Here is a 20,063-nt window from a genome sequence, read left to right on the forward strand (position 1 = left end):
TAAACACACAGGAGAACAATGCACGGTATCATCACTCACACATTGGAAAGAATAATGAATGTCCCGTAAAGTGCAATCCACTAATCAAATAACAAGGACCTATTTAGGTGTCACATCATCATCGTCGTCCAAAGCTTTCAGCTGTTAGGCACAATGCCAGTTTACCAACCTAAAGCCACTTACAACATTAAAAACTGCTGGTGACAAGTTTAGATCATTTAAAGGGCTATCACATCTAAAGCTAAACCTGTGAGCTATTAAGGATTATCCAAAATAGGAAAGGACAAAAAAATAAAATTTTGGATTTACATTTTTAAGAATCTTCTCAATAGGAAGAAATATTGAAATCACATTCGACTGCTGTCCATCAAAATCACAGTAGGTTTTGATAAAATTCACAGCTTTTTACTGGCACCTTATTACAAGCATGTTTACAGCATGAAACGAGTGACTGAAGGAGCTCAAACCGTTAGTATCATCAGGAAAATGCAGTATTAGATCCTGAATGTATCAAGTACATAGTTAAGGCTCAACTGGGTGGAGAAGGGTGGGGTGTCTTAATTTGAAAATTATTTACATACAACTCTGTTGTAACAAACATGTTAATCTGCATGTTGATTAGAAGGTAACCATAAACAAGGCACTCTGAAAACATTCCGACTGATGCTTAACATCTCAGCTGCTATTTTTTGCAGCGTTTCTGGAGTTGATAAAAGCCATACCGTGAGTTCGAAAGTGAGTATTCAGATCTGTGGGCTTGTCAAACTGTTTACTGCACACCTTACAGGTCAGCGCATTCTCTTCCTCCTTCCCCTGAGGTAAGGTAGGTGATGCTGGAGCGATCCCATCCACACAGCTACCGTCGTCACTGCTCCGGTCTTTACCAGAAGGCGCTACAGAGCTCACGCTGACAGCTTTCTGGTTTTCTGGCAGTGCAGCTCTGACTTTGTGTGTAATGAAGCGATGGCGGGACAGGGAGGTGGACGATGTGAAGCAGGCGCCACACTGCAGACACTGCTGACTGGTTCCTTCAGTCCCGTCTCGTCTGTGCTGGCTGATGTGCTCCAGGAAAGCCGCATGGTCCTCTGTGGTGAAGCCACAGGGGGCACAGCGGTACCCTGCCTGAGGAACGGAGCGAGGTGTCGGTGTTGATGAACGGCGACTCTTCTTTTCTGGACTCAACCAATCACCAGATTCTTCTTCCTGTTCCATCTTCACAGCTCTTCTCAGTCTTCGGCCCCCTGAAACGCCATCCTGTTCTGACGAGCTGTCCGCCTCCTCCATCCCACGTCCCTTTGATCAAAACCAACCAAGACAATTATTAGTGACGGAAAGTTTGACTGATACACATCAGAAAAATTAAAGAACCAGAGGTTCAGCCACACAGAGACAACTGGCTATTAAACAAAGTGAGACCTTCATGAAAAAAATAAACAAGAACAAAAAAGCATCACCTGTCGAAAGCCCATGTTTGCGAGTTGCTGTCAACCTACAAAAGTCACTAACTGCACTCATTTTTATTTGTGCACTTTCTTACAGACAAATGTGAAGTGCGGTCTCAAACCTTCATGCTGTATGTCCAGTAATGAAATACACCCTAAAATTTGACAGTGACACTTGCTACACCTGAAGGTCCCTCATTAATAACTGAAGGTAACAACAAACATGTTGGCTGTAAGACAATGCTTTTAAATGTCTTGTTTTGACCACAACCTAAAGATAATTCAGTTTACTGTCATACAGGAATGAAGAAACCAGTAAAATGAACCAGAAAATATGCACATTTAAGGAACTGAAATCACAGAATTTGTAAAAAAAAAAAGTCACCCATTGTTACAGCAGCTAAAATACTACAGAAAGAAATTAAGCTGTAACATAAATAAAAGGTAACTTTTTGAGCATCCTGTTTAATTATAATGTACAAAATCCTAAAAAATGTGCACTATACCTTTTTGGAACATTTATGTTCAGACAAATAGTGTGGTATAGTTTTAAATATGTTTGGAATGTTTTTAAATTTTTACCCCTGTGTAATTCTTCAGTTGACCCCTACCTGGCCGCCTATTGAAAATTCAAGGGGATACTCAGTTTTTTTCAAAAGAGTAATGTTTAAAGAGTATTTGTGCCAACTTTAGAGCTTGTATCACCATTTGAAGAATTCCTCTGTAAATATTCTGTTATCTGCTGCACTACAACAGGTGCTGATGTCCCACTGCTCTCAGACGTTCTCTGACCTCTTACTTACTGTAGGCTGTGAATTTCAGCTCTTTACACTAATGTTCAGAGCATTATACTGTCAATTTAAATATTGGGGTGAGATGGAGAAAGATCTCAATTTTTGTCTCACAAACTGTCGCATTTTTTTTTTTTAAACAATCCACTGCTATTAAGTTGCACACTTTTTGCAACTGCTCTACACAGAGCTGAACTTGACACTACTACAAAACCTCCATTAAATCACTGTATAAACCATTTTTTCCCCCAACAGCCTTCAAAATAAGTACAACCCCTGGCAATAATTATGGAATCACCGGCCTCGGAGGATGTTCATTCAGTTGTTTAATTTTGTAGAAAAAAGCAGATCACAGACATGACACAAAACTAAAGTCATTTCAAATGGCAACTTTCTGGCTTTAAGAAACACTATAAGAAATCAGGAAAAAAAATTGTGGCAGTCAGTAACGGTTACGTTTTTAGACCAAGCAGAGGGAAAAAAAATATGGACTCACTCAATTCTCAGGAATAAATTATGGAATCACCCTGTAAATTTTCAACCCCAAAACTAACACCTGCATCAAATTAGATCTGCTCGTTAGTCTGCATCTAAAAAGGAGTGATCACACCTTGGAGAGCTGTTGCACCAGGGTGGACTGACATGAATCATGGCTCCAACACGAGAGATGTCAATTGAAACAAAGGAGAGGATTATCAAACTCTTAAAAGAGGGTAAATCATCACGCAATGTTGCAAAAGATGTTGATTGTTCACAGTCAGCTGTGTCTTATCTCTGGACCAAATACAAACAACATGGGAAGGCTGTTAAAGGCAAACATACTGGTAGACCAAGGAAGACATCAAAGCGTCAAGACAGAAAACTTAAAGCAATATGTCTCAAAAATCGAAAATGCACAACAAAACAAATGAGGAACGAATGGGAGGAAACTGGAGTCAATGTCTGTGACCGAACTGTAAGAAACCACCTAAAGGAAATGGGATTTGAATACAGAAAAGCTAAACGAAAGCCATCATTAACACCTAAACAGAAAAAAACAAGGTTACAATGGGCTAAGGAAATGCAATCGTGGACTGTGGATGAATGGATGAAAGTCATATTCAGTGATGAATCTCGAATCTGCATTGGGCAAGGTGATGATGCTGGAACTTTTGTTTGGTGCCGTTCCAATGAGATTTATAAAGATGACTGCCTGAAGAGAACATGTAAATTTCCACAGTCACTGATGATATGGGGCTGCATGTCAGGTAAAGGCACTGGGGAGATGGCTGTCATTACATCATCAGTAAATGCACAAGTTTACGTTGATATTTTGGACACTTTTCTTATCCCATCAATTGAAAGGATGTTTGGGGATGATGAAATCATTTTTCAAGATGATAATGCATCTTGCCATAGAGCAAAAACTGTGAAAACATTCCTTGCAAAAAGACACATAGGGTCAATGTCATGGCCTGCAAATAGTCCAGATCTTAATACAATTGAAAATCTTTGGTGGAAGTTGAAGAAAATGGTCCATGACAAGGCTACAACCTGCAAAGCTGATCTGGCAACAGCAATCAGAGAAAGCTGGAGCCAGATTGATGAAGAGTACTGTTTGTCACTCATTAAGTCCATGCCTCAGAGACTGCAAGCTGTTATAAAAGCCAGAGGTGGTGCAACAAAATACTAGTGATGTGTTGGAGCATTCTTTTGTTTTTCATGATTCCATAATTTTTTTCCTCAGAATTGAGTGATCCCATATTTTTTTTCCCCTCTGCTTGGTCTAAAAAAGTAACCGTTACTGACTGCCACAATTTTTTTTTCCTGATTTCTTAAAGCCAGAAAGTTGCCATTTGAAATGACTTTAGTTTTGTGTCATGTCTGTGATCTGCTTTTTTTCTACAAAATTAAACAACTGAATGAACATCCTCCGAGGCCGGTGATTCCATAATTTTGCCAGGGGTTGTATATGAGCATATCTGTTGTTGACGAGATGAATGAGAGTGATCAAATTCCCTATTAGGTCACAAAATGCAAGGTTCTCCCAATCACTGGAGTACATGGTGCACCAACAACTCTGGAAACAGACGCTCAACTAGAAGGGCACTCGGTAGAGCGCATGCCTCCGCCATGCCACATATCAATATCGAAGGATGTGGATTCACAAAAGGGCAAACTAATACATTATGCTATATTCCAGTCTAAGCCGGCTCATCACCAAATTTTAATCGATTGATTCTGGACATATTTCCCATCATTCCACCAAATTTGGTTCAAATGCATTCAAAACTTTTTTTTGTTAACAGACAAACGCCGGTGAAAACATAACCTCCTTGGGGGAGGTAATAATACCTGAAACACATCCACACCAGGATCCAAAATGTCGCTTATATCAAACCGTGAACCTGAATCCTGCCAAATCGCAGCGTGAGCCGGCTGTGTTACACCTCTGTGCGAAACCGATACACTATATTAACACTATACAAATAAAACGTAAAACAGCATCACTGCTGAAAGCTAATCCAAAATGAAAAGCAGTGGAAGTGGTTTTGGGTTTCTGCTTTGTTTTGGATTCTGCTCCTTGTTTGATTTTGGCTACTTGTAAGAAAGACAGTGTGTCTTACCTTTAGTGTGTCCTCACTCACCGTGTCCATGTTGTGTCTCAGCTGAATGTGTCTCTCCAGCAACACTTTGCTGCTGAATGTCTTCTCACCCTTGGTACACAAACTGTACACACAAGTGTTTTAAGTGACTACTGGTACACACGTACAGGATCTCCACGTAAACAATAATAAGGCAGAGGACACAGTTTCGCAGAATTTTACCTTCTTCAAATAAATATGAGTCCTGGTTGAGCGGCTTCGTGTTTTAGATTTAATGTGTTGCCAAACAACTGAATTCATTCAAACTCCAGGAGTCAGTTACATCAATCAATCAATCAATCAACTTTTTTCTTATAAAGCGCCAAATCACAACAAACAGTTGCCCCAAGGCGCTCCATATTGCAAGGCAAGGCCATACAATAACCACGAAAAACCCCAACGGTCAAAACGACCCCCTATGAGCAAGCACTTGGCCACAGTGGGAAGGAAAAACTCCCTTTTAACAGGAAGAAACCTCCAGCAGAACCAGGCTCAGGGAGGGGCAGTCTTCTGCTGAGACTGGTTGGGGCTGAGGGAAAGAACCAGGAAAAAGACATGCCGAGAAGGGGGGCAGAGATCGATCACTAATGATTAAATGCAGAGTGATGCATACGGAGCAAAAAAAAAAAGAAAGAAACAGTGCATCATGGGAACCCCCCCACAGTCTACGTCTAAAGCAACATAACCAAGGGATGGTCCAGGGTCACCCGATCCAGCCCTAACTATAAGCCTTAGCGAAAAGGAAAGTTTTAAGCCTAATCTTAAAAGTAGAGAGGGTATCTGTCTCCCTGATCTGAATTGGGAGCTGGTTCCACAGGAGAGGAGCCTGAAAGCTGAAGGCTCTGCCTCCCATTCTACTCTTACAAACCCTAGGAACTACAAGTAAGCCCGCAGTCTGAGAGCGACGCGCTCTAATGGGGTAATATGGTACTACGAGGTCCCTAAGATAAGATGGGACCTGATTATTCAAAACCTTATAAGTAAGAAGAAGAATTTTAAATTCTATTCTAGAATTAACAGGAAGCCAATGAAGAGAGGCCAACACAGGTGAGATATGCTCTCTCCTGCTAGTCCCCGTCAGTACTCTAGCTGCAGCATTCTGAACCAACTGAAGGCTTTTTAGGGAACTTTTAGGACAACCTGATAATAATGAATTACAATAGTCCAGCCTAGAGGAAATAAATGCATGAATTAGTTTTTCAGCATCACTCTGAGACAAGACCTTTCTGATTTTAGAGATATTGCGTAAATGAAAAAAGGCAGTCCTACATATTTGTTTAATATGCGCTTTGAATGACATATCCTGATCAAAAATAACTCCAAGATTTCTCACAGTATTACCAGAGATCAGGGAAATGCCATCCAGAGTAACGATCTGGTTAGACACCATGCTTCTAAGATTTGTGGGGCCAAGTACAATAACTCAATAACTTTACATGAGCGTGTGCATGATAACGAGGTGAGAGACACTCACTGGCAGCGGAAGCCACGACTGAAGACTTTGTGCTTGTCTCTGATGTGACGTCTCAGACTGGAGGTTGTGGTAAAGGAGCTTTCACATTTGTTACAGTGAAATGTCTTCAAAAGCTAAAAACAACAACAAATACAAAACAGATAAGTGGACACATTTTATATGTAGCAACCTCTACAGGCAGACAGTGGGAATAATAGTAATAATAACTATTATTATTCATACAGTCCTTACTATGTTTTTACATTCCAGAAAGCAAAACAAAAACAAAGTGAGTAAATATGAATAAAGTCCCATAAAAACAAAAATAAAACAGTTTATCATCCTTGACATCAAAAAAAAGTGATGAGGGAGGGCAGATTCATTCTTTATTTATTTTTTAGTTTTCTCTGATACATCAAGAGAGAAGGATTTTCTTCACAAGATGATGTAACATTTCAGCTACAGTTTGCCAGAAGGCACATGGAATAGAATGTGTCAGCACAGCGCTACAACTCCATAAGGAAACTTGTCAAGCTGCAAGCTACGGGCCCGGCTCGGTAAACTTTGACCGTCTTCAGCCATAGCACCAGCTGTACCGCAGTCACTGAAATTTGTCAAAAAAAAAAAGATGCAGGCCGGTTTTGGTAAAGGTGCCTTGACAACTGCTTGAATATGATCCGCGCACTGGTATGCAATCTGCTGTGCCAGAGAGTTAACTCGTTATAAACTGTGCACGGCTTCGTGCAAGTGCACAAAGAAAACTTTGAAATGTTCAAAATCTCTGGCACACAATTATGTGAACTTCACGTGAACATTGCGTAAACAACTCAAAAACACCAAGTGTTAGTGTGAGTCACCGCGTCAGCGCACTGCATCACAGCTCATCTGAAAGATTACGCCGAGATGTTAAATCTATCATAAACATAATTTTACAGATACTCATAAGAAGGAATGAAAAAGCAATTGTTTTATCAATCCATTACTAAATAAACAATTACCTTTTAGACAATTCCAAATGCGTTCTCCATGTCATGAAACGCAGGAAAGAGGGAGAGAGAGAGAAAAACTGCAGCTGCAGAAAATTCCTCTGTGAGTCGGGAAGTGATTAGAGGTGTTTTCATCAGACAAACTCTGAGAGCAAATTATTAATCTGCTGCAAAATAATTACTTTATATGTAGCATCCAGCGGCACAAAGTGCAGCATCCAGCTGAGAACGCAGTGAGTGGCACTAGCACGACAAATTGCGCAGCAGTGCAGGGGTTAAATGTGTGCAAGTGTCAAAGCATCTTAATGCAGCATCCAGCAAAACAAATGTAAAATCTTCTTTTGGATTTAAAAGAGTATAATGTTGATTACTCCAAACTGTGTGTGTCCACGCAGCAAACCCTTTAGTCCCCTTTGTCTTGAGTTAAGGTCTTGGAATAGCCAACAGCGACCTGTCACATGACGGTGGGGTTATAGACCCTGCAGTCCAAACATTTAGCCAATGAAATCTTCCCACTTTGTACAACGTGCACAGCAATGCACCAAGAAACATTCACAACTCAATGAGTCACCAGTCAATAATTCAAATGCATCTTATTCCAATTAAGGGGGAGCCTATTCCAGCAGTCACTGGGTGAGACGCGGGGTACACCCTGGACAGGCTGCAGGTCCATTGCAGGGCCACATATAGACAGACACATTCACATCTAGAGTTAATTTAGAGTCAGCTCACCTAAACTGCATGTCTTTGGAGGTGGGAAGGACCTGGGGCACTAAGAGGGGACCCACGTAAAAACGGGAACATGCGAGCCAGGTGGGATATGATCCCAGAACCATCTCGCTGTGAGACAGCAGTGCTACCACTAAGCTGTGCTGCACTGTTTTTTTGTTGTTGTTGTCGTCATGTAATCATGGTCTGACTTCTGCATTGTGACGGCACACACTTCCACTCGTCTTTACCCTGTTTGCTTTCACCCCCTCTTCATCGTGACCCCTCCTTTCTTCTCCATCTGAAGTCTCCGTCTTCTTTGGTGGATGTGACTGAACGGATGCAGCTGGTGACGGTGGCAACTCTTCTTTGGACGTGAGCGTCTTGTGGGTCTGAGAGAATAAATTCATTTTTATCAAGTAAAATTAAAGCAGCAGAGGTGATTTATCTTTTCAATGAGTCACAAAAAAAAAAAAAAAAAAAAAAAGCAGCCGCAAATACTTACCTTGAAATGGTCCATTAAAGACGTCCTCTGAGAAAAGAGTTTGGTGCACCGGGGACATTTAAACACATTCACTTTCTGGTTGGCTAAATGAGTATCAAAGTGGATGTACAGCATGGACTTGTGAGTGAAAACTGTGTCACACATGACACATTTATAGATCAACCTGTAACAGAGGGACAACAGAGTCAGTTAATCATAAGACAGATCTTTAATTTGATGAGAAAAGGCATCGTGTGTTTGTGTACATGGCCTGTCCGCCGCTGAGCGTTGGATGTTGGGTTGTGATGTGGTTCTGTATGCTGGGGACCGATTTGAAAGCCATGGGGCAGCCGGGACATTTGTTGAACATGTCACAGTGAGCCTGCTGGATGTGAGACTTCACTGAGTTCAGGCCTGCAAACACCACCAGGCAGCTGGAACACCTGCAAAGAGACACAACGGGATAAAGAAAGTGTGCAGAAGTATGACAAAATTTGAAAAGTTTTGTTTTTTCTTTTTTAAAAAGCATTCACTGTGCTGATCAATTAATTTTTAAAACAGCCAAAAGGCACCATCACACCTGTATCCGATGCGACGTGCGAAGTGCAGACAGCTGTGGTCCAGGTGTGCTTGAAAGTGAGGCTGCTTGGCCACGCCCCCACACTCAGGGCAGACATGTGGCGGTGAGCCTTTGTGGATGCGGTGATGAGCTGCTGCACTGCAGCTGTTGAGCAGGAGGATGGGTGGAAAACACTCTGTGCATGACTGCAAAACAATGAACAGAAAAGGAATGAACAAAGATTTTACATTAATACAAAGACAAATCTAATTTCTCAACCTCCTGCTTCACTCACGGTGCTGTGTGCTGCATTCATTTCTTGGAAGTGCTCAGCCACCTCTTCTTTGTTACGGAACTGAACCTGACATTCAGGACATTTATTACTGAGGTACTGCACTGCCTCTGTGCTCTTATCTGCTGAGTTTGTGGCGCTCTGGTTTAGCGCAGATGACGATGATGCTGACGTGGACGATGGAAGCGAAGCAGAAAAGAGCCCTGAACCAAGACACAGAGCAGCATTGAGGAGAAGTAACCACTAAAAATATTTAATCATCTCTTTTAGGCATTCAAATGACAATTTGGCATCACTTCAAAGTTACAGTTTTCACATTCCAGAAAGTCACGCTAGTATTTTTACACTAAAGCAGCGCTAGATCCATGAATCGGGCTGTTGCATTTTCAAACACGCCACCCATCAGTGATGTCATATCTAATGATGGAACGTAGACAGACTCAAACTGTGGATCATATATTCTTCAGTAAAAACAGTTGTAACTTGTAAAATTAACTATGGCATTCTGTATTATCATTACAATATCAAGAAGTAAAACTAGTTTCATGATACAGAAAAAGGTTTGGAAACGATGACTGCCAGCGAGAACAACATCCAGGTCCACTATAAGTCATCATACATGGATCGTGTGCAATCATCAGCCAGAGATTAATGTCTGACTGCAGCTCCGCTGTCAGCTCCTCAAGTTCTGTCATGATTCTTGGCACATTAGATAGAAAGTCCATATCTCCTAAAAATAACATCTTCTGACTTTTTCCAGGGCAGCATGGAGGCCTAGTGGTTAGCACTGTTGCCTCACAGCGAGAAGTTCATGGGTTCAATTTCCGCCTGTGGCCTTTCTGTGTGGAGTTTGCATGTTCTCCCCGTGTTTGCGTGGGTTTCCTCCCACATCCAAAGACATACAGGTTAGGTGGAGTGGAATCTTTAAATTGTCCGTAGGTGTGCGAGTGGGTGTGTCTGTGTTTGTTTGTGGCCCTGTGACAGACTGGCGCCTGTCCTGGGTGTACCCCGCCTCGCGCTCTATGACTGCTGGGATAGGCTCCAGCCCCCCATGACCCTCAATTGGACTAAGCGGTTGAAGATGTGTGTGTGTGTGACATTTTCCAATGTAAGAAATACATTTGCGTGTTCAGACAACCTGTAAACACAGTGTCATGGAGACATTCCACATCCATGTTCACAGCGGCAGTAAAATAGCGTCCTGCGACACAGACAGCAGGGTCACAACATAATAGGCTTCAAAATCCGACAGACTCTGAAAAAGGTAAGAGTTTTGGGGTGAAGTGTGTCATTTCCTCTCTGTACAGCCTCTGTAAATCAGGGCCATCACTTTCAAATGAAAGCTCAGGAGCTTCATTATCAGACGTAGCAGCGTTCATTTTAATCTGCCATCGGGATGTTTCTGCTTTTTCTAAAATGTACGGCACACGCTGGGAAAGACCGAGTAAGACATTTTCCACCTGCATTGCACCTGCTCTCAGAGCGAGAGGAATAATTAGCAATAAAATACATCAGCGACTACTAATTATTACTGCATGTGCACGGATAGACTTACAATCATGAATACTTTGAAGTTGTGTTGCTAAGGGAACATTAAATAATGTGCGACACATCCTTTAATGTTCCATGCATGTTTTTGACAATGTAAATAGTTTAGCATAGGACTCTACAACCTGCATCTCTGAAAAGGGATAAGAACAAGAAAAGCAAATCACATTTTTTTTTTAAATGCAAATGTGACAGGCATAATGTTCACTAACCCACTGCCACTGGTTCCTGCTGGCCGATCATCTGCTCCACAGGAACAGGCTTCATGACCAGGCGTGAACACTGCATGATAAGACCTTTCTCCTTGTGCTCCCTGGCGTGTAAAAGCAAGCTGCACTTGTTGAAGAAAGCCAACCTCTTTGCACAGTGATTACATGTCACCTCAATCCTCAGTGAACGGCGATCGTAGTGCCGTGCCAAGCTCTGCTCAAGGGCAAAGGCATCACCGCACTCCAAACAGCAGTATCCCTGCAGAGCATCACACATTCAACCTCTTACATACAGATACATGAAATGAGCAGAAGAACAAAGCCAGGCTGAGCTCTTTCAGAATCTGAATACAGACTGGAAGGATTGTTCTTAGAATAGGAAAACTCTGATCAATGACTGCTACGGAGATTAACCTTTAGTACCACAATTTCAGTGTGCATGTCAACTCTTTGTACTCAAATACAACTGAGCTGGGCTTATTATTTACATTAAAAGGAATTATCTTTGATTACAAGCAGTTTCTTGAAATCAAGCTTGATTTTATAAGATAGGAAAACAGCTAGATTCTTTCTCTTGTTATCACTTAAACTGCAAATCCTTGTAATCACTCAGCTTATCCGATTCCTCTACTTAGACTCTGCAAATTTTGTCAATGACTGAAGAAGTGAACTGGTGATTAGCGGCACCTGATTTTCAAATGCACAATTCAGAATCTCTAGAAATAAATGTAAAAGAACAAATTTTGCATCAAAAAATATTTAACTGTTCAAGGTGAAGGAACTCAAGGAAAAAAACATTAGCTTAATGGTGCGATAATACCAATACAAATGTACACTACGTACAATTACCACCACCCTTGACAAATATTTGCCTGCAAAACCTTTGGCAACAACAGCCTCTAAAAACATTTTTTGTGGCTACCTCAAAGCTTCTTGCTTGTCTGCTGTTTGTTTCCGCCACTGGTCTGGTGCTGTCCAACCTGTTTTACATTTGGAATTATTTTTCCAATAGCAGACTTCAGCCCTCTCCAAAAGATTTCAGTGGGATTTCGGTCAGGGCTCATTGCAGATCAGTTTAAAACAGTGCATCCGTTTCTTCCCAACCATTCTTTTTGGGCTGCTGCATGTGTGCTATAATTTTTGCAAATCATCTTCCCCTTTTTGTACCTTTCTTTAAACAGTGGTGCCCTCTTCAGTGTTTGCCCATGAGGCAACATTTTTAGAAAACTCAACCACTAGATTTTTCCAGGATAGCCCAGAGCTATTTAGATGTCTCCAGAGGTATCTACCTACCCCCAAATAATTGCCCAGTATACATTTTACATGTTTGTTTTTTTAACTTTATGAAAGCATTTGTTGTTGACTAACTTTGGACATCTTATTCAATTTGTTGATATAGTGCCAAATCATAATCAAAATGCTGTACATGAGCATGGTCTTGATGTTACACATTCCAGGAGCACTTCACACATTCTCAAGAATCTGTGAAGTTTTGACTCAATGAGTGCAATGTTGAAAAACGCTGGTTTCTCAGAATGCAAAACATGGGGAACCGCACCCAATTTTTTTTCTGGGTTATCCTCAAAATGTCTCAACCGGCCCTTGTAATTAAAATGACATCAATGAGGTATAGATTACTAGGCCAGAAAAATCAGCTCAGTTAATAAGTCAGTGAATGTGTTGATGTTGGGACAGTGCATAAGGCAGGAAGTTTCCATAGCTCACCCCAACTGAGACGTATGACAAATTTCTCCACATGTCTGCAATACAGCAAAACAGGTTCCTGAATTCAGAAGTACGAATCTAATTTGCACACATCTTGATGCAATTTTCCAACCACTCACACGAGATAACCACAAGTTCATAAATACAGTCAACACAGCTCCAGTCTGCTGCACAATGCTACATTCTTCTGTGTCAGTCTGTGGGACAGCAGCCATCAGCACTGACAGACTGAACTTCTTCTCTAACAGATCAAGTAGTGTTGTGGGCAGGACTTTGCTACAACCCATAAATCAGCGATTCATATTTTAAAAGAGTGGTATGGGCTCATGGCCCCTCAGTGCCTGAAGTAAGGGGCTACAATAAAACTCGTCTAAACCAGATATTCACACTCACCAGACAAAAGCAAAAGTCCCAATGCTGTTGTATGGGCTTCCATGTAATACACACTGTAAAGAACAGATTTTGTACAGATTTTCGCTCAAATTTGACAAAACGTACTGTCCAATCACAATGCATTTTCTTAAAAAAAAAACAAAAAAACCTTGCATATACCAGATAAAGTAGTCAGGATGTGCCCAGTAACAGAGGTATAAAATGAAGTTCAGCACTGACACTTGCCAATTTGAGGAAAGTGGCCATTTATTTTTTTCAAACCATGCTCAAACACGGCACCTAAATAAGGCAACCCTTTATTCAAGGCCGGCAATTATTAACAAAATGCTGCTTGTTGCCTGCAATGTAATATGGTGTTAAGTTTCACACATATCCCCTGGGTGTAACGAACCGAGTTTTAGATCAGAGCCCTCTGCATGGCTGCAAACCCTCCCCACAGCCTGACGTGCACCTGCTAAATGACGGACACCGCAAGGTCACTCCTTCCTCTCCTGTCATATTTAAAAGTTTTTGCAGTGCACGCGCCGATTACATTTCAATCATGGATCAAATACGTTTGGCAGAAAAGTTCACAAATACAACCCCAATTCCAATGAAGTTGGGACGTTGTGTGAAATGTAAATAAAAACCGAATACAGTGATTTGCAAATTCTCTTCACTTAATTTCAATTGAATACACCACAAAGACAAGATATTTAATGTTCAAACTGATAAACTTTTTTGATTTTGTGCAAATATTTGCTCAACACAAAAAGCTGGGACAGGAGCAACAAAAGACTGTGAAAGTTGATGAATGCTCAAAGAACACCCTGTTGGAACATTCCACAGGTGAACAGGTTAATTGAAAAACAGGGTGAGTGTCATGACTGGTATACTGAACATCCCCAAAAGGTTCACCATTCACAAGCAAAGATGGGCGAGGATCACCACTTTGTGAACTGCATGAAAAAAATAGTCCTAACAGTTTTAAGAACAATGTTCTCAATGTTCAATTGCAGAAATTTAGGGATTCCAACATCTAATCAGAAGATTCAGAGAATCTGGAAAACTTTCTACATATAAGTGGCAGGCCAAAAAACCAACATTGATGCCTGTGACCTTCGTGCCTCAGGCGGCAACTGCATTAAAAACCGCATCATTCGGTAAAGGATCTTACCCGCGTGGGCCAGGAACCTTCAGAAACCCATTGTCAGTTTAACACAGTTTCGTCGCTACATCTACAGTCAGTTAAAACTCTACCAGGCAAAGCAAAGCCATACATCAACACATCCAGAAAAAACCGCCTCCTTCTCTGGGCCTGAGCTCATCTGAATGTACAAAGCAAAGTGGAAAAGTGTACTGTGGTCTGATGAGTCCACATTTAAAATTGTTTTTGGAAATCAAGGATGTGTGTCCTCCAGACAAAAGAGGGAAAAAGGACCATCAGATTGTTACCAACGCAAAGTTCAAAAGCCAGCATCTGTGATGGTATGGTGGTGTGTTAGTGTCCATGGCATGGACAACTACACATCTGTGATGGCACCAACAATGCTGAAAGGTACATCCAGGTTTTGGACACACTGCTACCAAGGACATCCTGCTTATTTCAGCAGACAATGCCAGCCACATTCTGCACGTGTTACAATGGCGTGGCTTTCGTAGTAAAAGAGTGCTGTACTAGACTGGCATGCCTGCAGTCCAGACCTGTCGCCCACTGAAAATGTGGTGGCGCAAAATACGTCAACGGAGACCCCGGACTGTTGAACAACTGAAGTCGTACATCAAGCAAGAATGGGAAAGAATTCCACCTACAAAGCTTCAACAATTAGTGTCCTCAGTTCCAAACGCTTATTGAGTGTTGTTAGAAGGAAAGGTGACACAGTGCTAAACATACCAGTGTGTCACCTTTGTTGAAACGTGCTGCAGTCATCCTTTCAAATGAGCAAATATTTGCACAAAAATAAAGTTTATCAGTTTTGAACATTAAATATCGTGTCTTTGTGGTGTATCCAATCTAATATAGGGTTGAAGAGGATTTGCCAAATCATTATATTCTGTTTTAATTTACATTTTACACACACAAATCAGGTTTTAGGATTTAGGAACAGAGTTTGTCCATTTTATACATAATGGATTTTGATAACAGATAAAATTCGCTGATTCATCTGAATGCATTGCAAGCTTTACTATATTTGCTCCATATGATTGGTACTTCTCAGACATCAACTGGTCTATGTGAAGCAGAATACATTAACAGTAAGATTTTGAATGTTTGTAATCTACTGTAAGAGCCACAACTTGAGGCAATTTAACTTAAATGATGCAAATTTTATACTTCTTTTATTTCATGTCGTTATGTTATGCGTAGGTCACAAATAATGGTTAAAAGGTTAAAAACACATTAATATTTAATGGACGTAACATTTGCTCCCTTCTTCAAAACTGTCTGACATTGTTAAATTGTCTGATGGAGCTCTCTGCCTCACTGGATAAAAGCTACTATATAAGAGTGTAAATGTAAACATACACACAGTAGTGTTTATACAGTGAGGCAGAGTTGTGTCAGGCAGAGTTTTTCTGTCATCTTGACAATTTTTTTTTTCTGTCTACATTTTTAAGTGGGATAGCATTACCTTTTTTAATGAATATATTCACTCTGTTCAGCAGACTAGCAGACCCACTGACCGTTTACACAGGTTAAGACCACTTACCTGTGGTGGCAGGGGAAGCCCCCACTCTTGAGGAAGAGGAGAACTCAGATCAGGTTTATAATTGGGCAGCAGGTTCTTGTTGTTGAGGATCTTGTTAAATGCATCTACCAGGTTGGTCTGACTCCTGGATATGACAGCACCAGTGTTGTTCACTATGGATGCTGGTCTACTGCTACTCTGTTGAGGTAGCATAGGCAAAGGTGCTGGCATGGTCACAGCACTGCTCAGTGTTTTCTGACCCAAACTGTGCAAGTTGATCCCTCCAGGGCTGAGTTTAGCAAGAGACACAGAGGCCGTTTTGGTGAGGTTGGCAGCTGCAGGGGAAACTCTAAGCTTTGATGCTTGTGCTGAGCTGCTGTCATCCTGAACTATTGCTACCACAGGTGAGGATCTACTAGCTTGAGAGCTACGCAATATTTTCTTCTTGGGTCTTGTATTACAACCTTCTGGTGAAGGCTTTGAATGATTCCCAGACTTTGGATGGAGCTTTCCACCTCTTTTAGATGCCACAGTCTTTGTAACGCTGCGTGCAGGCATCCTGATTTTAACTTTGAGAGAGGGCTCTTCAGATGAAACAGTCTCTGTACCAGTAGCAGGCACAGAATTATCACTAGCAACACATGTTTCCCCACAGTCTTTATCTTTGTTATCGCTGAACATCTCAGCATCCTCCACTTTGTCCTCTAGGCTACATTCATTTTCTCTGTGCTTCTCTTTAACATAGCAAGCATTGATTTTAACAGCAGGAGGTGCTGTTGAGACAGAATCAAAACTTGCGCTTGTCTTGGACCCAATAAAACCTGTCTCATCAGGTGGTGGGCTTTCGGGTGAGTCCCTTTCCTCAATCACATGATCTGGATCCTTTTCTTGGACTAAAGTGGAAACTGTGACAGTAGAAGAGAGTGAGGTCTGTGGCTGAGCAGTGGGACTGGATGGGCTGCCCTTTATCTCCTGGGGTTCAGGCTCAGGTTTTGGAGATGCCAACAAAGAACAGACAAGAGAAGGAGAAGAAGGAGGTAGGTGGCAAGAAGTGTTTTCAGGAGAGCCGTTTAGTTCAGACTGAAATGAAGCTGTATGACTGAATTTGGGAGGGGACAACATTGGAGACTTTTGGCTTTCCTGGATCACAAGTGGACTTCCAAAGTCTGGTTCAGAATCCTCTTCATCTGAGTGTACAACATGCTTTATCTTAGGTCTTGTACTCCCATTTTGAGGTACTGGGAAAGATGTCGGCTTTTGGGTGATAAACATTTCTTCATTTGGAGTAATACGAGGAGGAACATGAGGACTATCAGAGTGTGGAGACGTGGGAGGTGACAAGCTGAGTGATGCAGGGGGACTTTCACCCTCAGTGGCCAGTCTGAAAGTCTCTTGTGATCTCTGCAGCCATGGGTCTCTATTGGACTGTCCCTGAGACTTTGCTAGAGATTCCTCATCTCCGTTGGTCATTTGGGGCTCCAATGTAGACTCAGCAAGAGGGCTGGGAACATACTGTGAGGGGAAGAAGTCCTCACTTATCTTGCCCAGACCCTGAGAGTCTTTTCCAGTGTTTGAAGGATCATCTGTTCTGGTTTCATTCCCGACGGACCCTTCTGGATCTTCTACAGGCCGCACACCGTTCTTCACAATGACACTAACTACTGGAGTGTTGCCAAGAGGAGCAGGAGAACAATCCAAGAAGTGCGAAGGTGGGCTACCATCGCTCACATTTGCAGAAGTTGCTGATGCGTCTCGTTCCTCATCTGGACTTGACTGGATGGCCTCTTTGGCATCAATGTCAGGAATATCAAAAGCTGCTAGCAAATCATCAAAATCTGGGGTCTTCATATCCCCCATTGGCAGCAGTAGAATTTAAATCCTACTGGAAGAAGAACAAGTCAGACAATATGCAACTTTTCATCAACATAAATTGTCAAGTGTGGATATGTTTCCACATCAGGTACGCCAATCAAATAACATGAGCAATGGATGAACCCAATAAAGTTCCTTGAGGGTGCTAAAAATATGAATACATTTGTCTACTTGAGTCACTTAACCTTAATTTTCATGTTTAACTACAGATTGTTATATACATTAAGATAAAAAATTTGGTGATGTTTCTGAGCTTCTGTCTGGGTTATTCATTCATTCATTCAACTTTTACAGCTTAGTCTAGATCTGATCTGTTTCCTTGTATACAAGTTCTTCTCTATGCCACTCCACCATGAAGCTGTGAATGGTGATGCAACAGACCATATTTGCCCTATGCAAAGTCTCTCCAACCACATCCACAGAAGCCTACAATTCCATCAGGGCTGTGATGTGTGTCTTGGTAGCTTTCCTCTCTAGTTTCCTTCTTGCACAGTTGGTCACCCAATTTCTTAGAATGGCAGACTCCACAAAGATTAAAAGTAGAGGGCCATACTGTTTGTTTAATGACCGATGTAAGTCCAAGACATATTCAGTGAATTGTTAATGTACATTTAGCGATCCCAACTTGCCAAAAGAATACTGGCTCTTCAAGTGATTATTTACTTGAGTTATTCTACAGGGTGCCATTACTTACACAGCCTATTTTGGCTTTGATATTATTTATTTTTTAGTACAGATCTGTTTTCAGTTTGATTTTAAAGAGGGTGAATTTAGAAATTTTAATAGAGATGCCCTAAATACTTTTTTTTTTTCGAAATGGCAGAAATTAAAATGTGTAAAAGCCCTATTTTTAAGCACTCCGCGCGCGCGCGCGCACACACACACTTGACACACTCGATTTTTTTTTTCCCTTTCGTTTATCGTAGTTTATCTTTGTATCTTCTTAAAGCTGCATCTGGTTCCTGGATTTATTTTTATTGCAAGAAAGACAAAATATTGAATTGAGCTAAATCGAAAATGTTACAACATTCATATCAGTAAAGCCCGTACGTTCGCTCAAAAGCATTTAAATGTGTCATTATAAAACATGATGCAAAAGGAAAAAGCAGAAATAAAGTTGCTGGTCATGTTAAATTTTACTGTCGTGTTTTTACTGACGGTTAACATTAGCATTTCGTAACCTAGCTTAGCAACTTAACAAGCTAACTTTGCGCCAGTTAGAAAACACTACTTAAATCAACGTAGAGTGAACTAATGTAGTCCAAACACATGGCAACGTTATTGTCTTATGTTATACCAAACATATAACCTTACGCGTGTAATTACCTTCCAGATAACGAAGTTACTTGTTCTTCTAGACTTTCTTGAAGGACGCATAAATTCTCCGTCATTTCACGCGACGTCGACTTCTCCAAATCAAACGCTGTAATATATACAGATCAGTGTTTACAACGCCCACAATAAAAAGACGAAATGCTCCGTTTTTTAAGTTAACGAAATTATTTCTAAAGCCAAAACTGTCAAAAGAAATGTGAAAATTTATAAGAAAATTATTAAACATCAAATTAATTTTTGATATAACCAATCTAAATGAATATGAAATATGGTGAATAACATGTTTGATATGACGTTTACAGGAATAATAACTTTTAAAAATGAGTTACATCAAATATGATATAAAAATCATAAATTGGTACTGCATCCAGGATCTGCTCCAAGGGCTGTCTTGTTTACAATGGCTGTACATTCTCAAGATAAGATCAGATAGGAGTCTCCATGGACTAATGTGTTTGCAGAGGACACTGTCATTTCCAGTGAGACTACAGAGCCGGCTGAGGTGCACCTGGACAGGTGACAGTACACTCTGGAGAGACAGGGAATTAAAGTCAGCAGAATATGCAAGAATATGCGTGTGAATGGAGGGAGCACGGTGGAATATCGAGGTTCCAAGGAACAGAGGTGAAGGTAGATGAGTTTAAATACTTGATGCCAGCTGTTGAAAGTGATGGAGAGTACCATAGATAGGTGGCAGGAGTGTTTTGTGATGGGTTATCTACAATTCAGAGGGAACGTTAAAAACATTGAGTCCAGCTATGTTGTACACAGCAGTGCACTTATAAAAAAAAGACAGGAGGACCTGGAGGTGGCAGAACTAAAGATGCTACAATTTTCCTTCAGTGTGATGAGGACGGACATGACTAGAAATAAGCTTATCAGAGACAGTGCAGATAGGATGATTTGGAAAGAAAGGTAGGTGAAATTGAAATGGGTTAGGCATATGCAGAGGGGGAATGAAAGCACACTTGCA

General features: G+C 41.1%; 1 protein-coding gene across 2 annotated transcripts; it reads right to left on the reverse strand.

Annotated features, from left to right (window-relative positions):
- Window positions 1-297: 297 nt before the first annotated feature.
- Window positions 298-19,170, reverse strand: LOC117514373 (zinc finger protein 687b-like). Of its 2 annotated transcripts, none has more exons than XM_034174798.1 (11): window positions 19,082-19,170; window positions 15,905-17,762; window positions 11,100-11,355; window positions 9,343-9,542; window positions 9,069-9,253; window positions 8,755-8,931; window positions 8,510-8,672; window positions 8,252-8,396; window positions 6,332-6,446; window positions 4,828-4,942; window positions 298-1,293 (listed from the first exon to the last, which is right to left on the reverse strand). In XM_034174798.1, the coding sequence occupies exons 2-11, from the start codon at window positions 17,738-17,740 to the stop codon at window positions 676-678; spliced, it is 3,810 nt and encodes a 1,269-aa protein (XP_034030689.1). In that variant the 5' UTR covers window positions 17,741-17,762; window positions 19,082-19,170; the 3' UTR covers window positions 298-675. The 2 variants fall into 2 exon arrangements, with proteins under 2 accessions (XP_034030689.1, XP_034030690.1); XM_034174799.1 differs by having other exon boundaries at window positions 6,332-6,444; window positions 8,256-8,396; window positions 15,905-17,765.
- Window positions 19,171-20,063: the final 893 nt, after the last annotated feature.

The sequence above is a fragment of the Thalassophryne amazonica genome, chromosome 7 (genome assembly GCF_902500255.1).
Source record: "Thalassophryne amazonica chromosome 7, fThaAma1.1, whole genome shotgun sequence".
NCBI classification, from domain to species: domain Eukaryota; kingdom Metazoa; phylum Chordata; class Actinopteri; order Batrachoidiformes; family Batrachoididae; genus Thalassophryne; species Thalassophryne amazonica.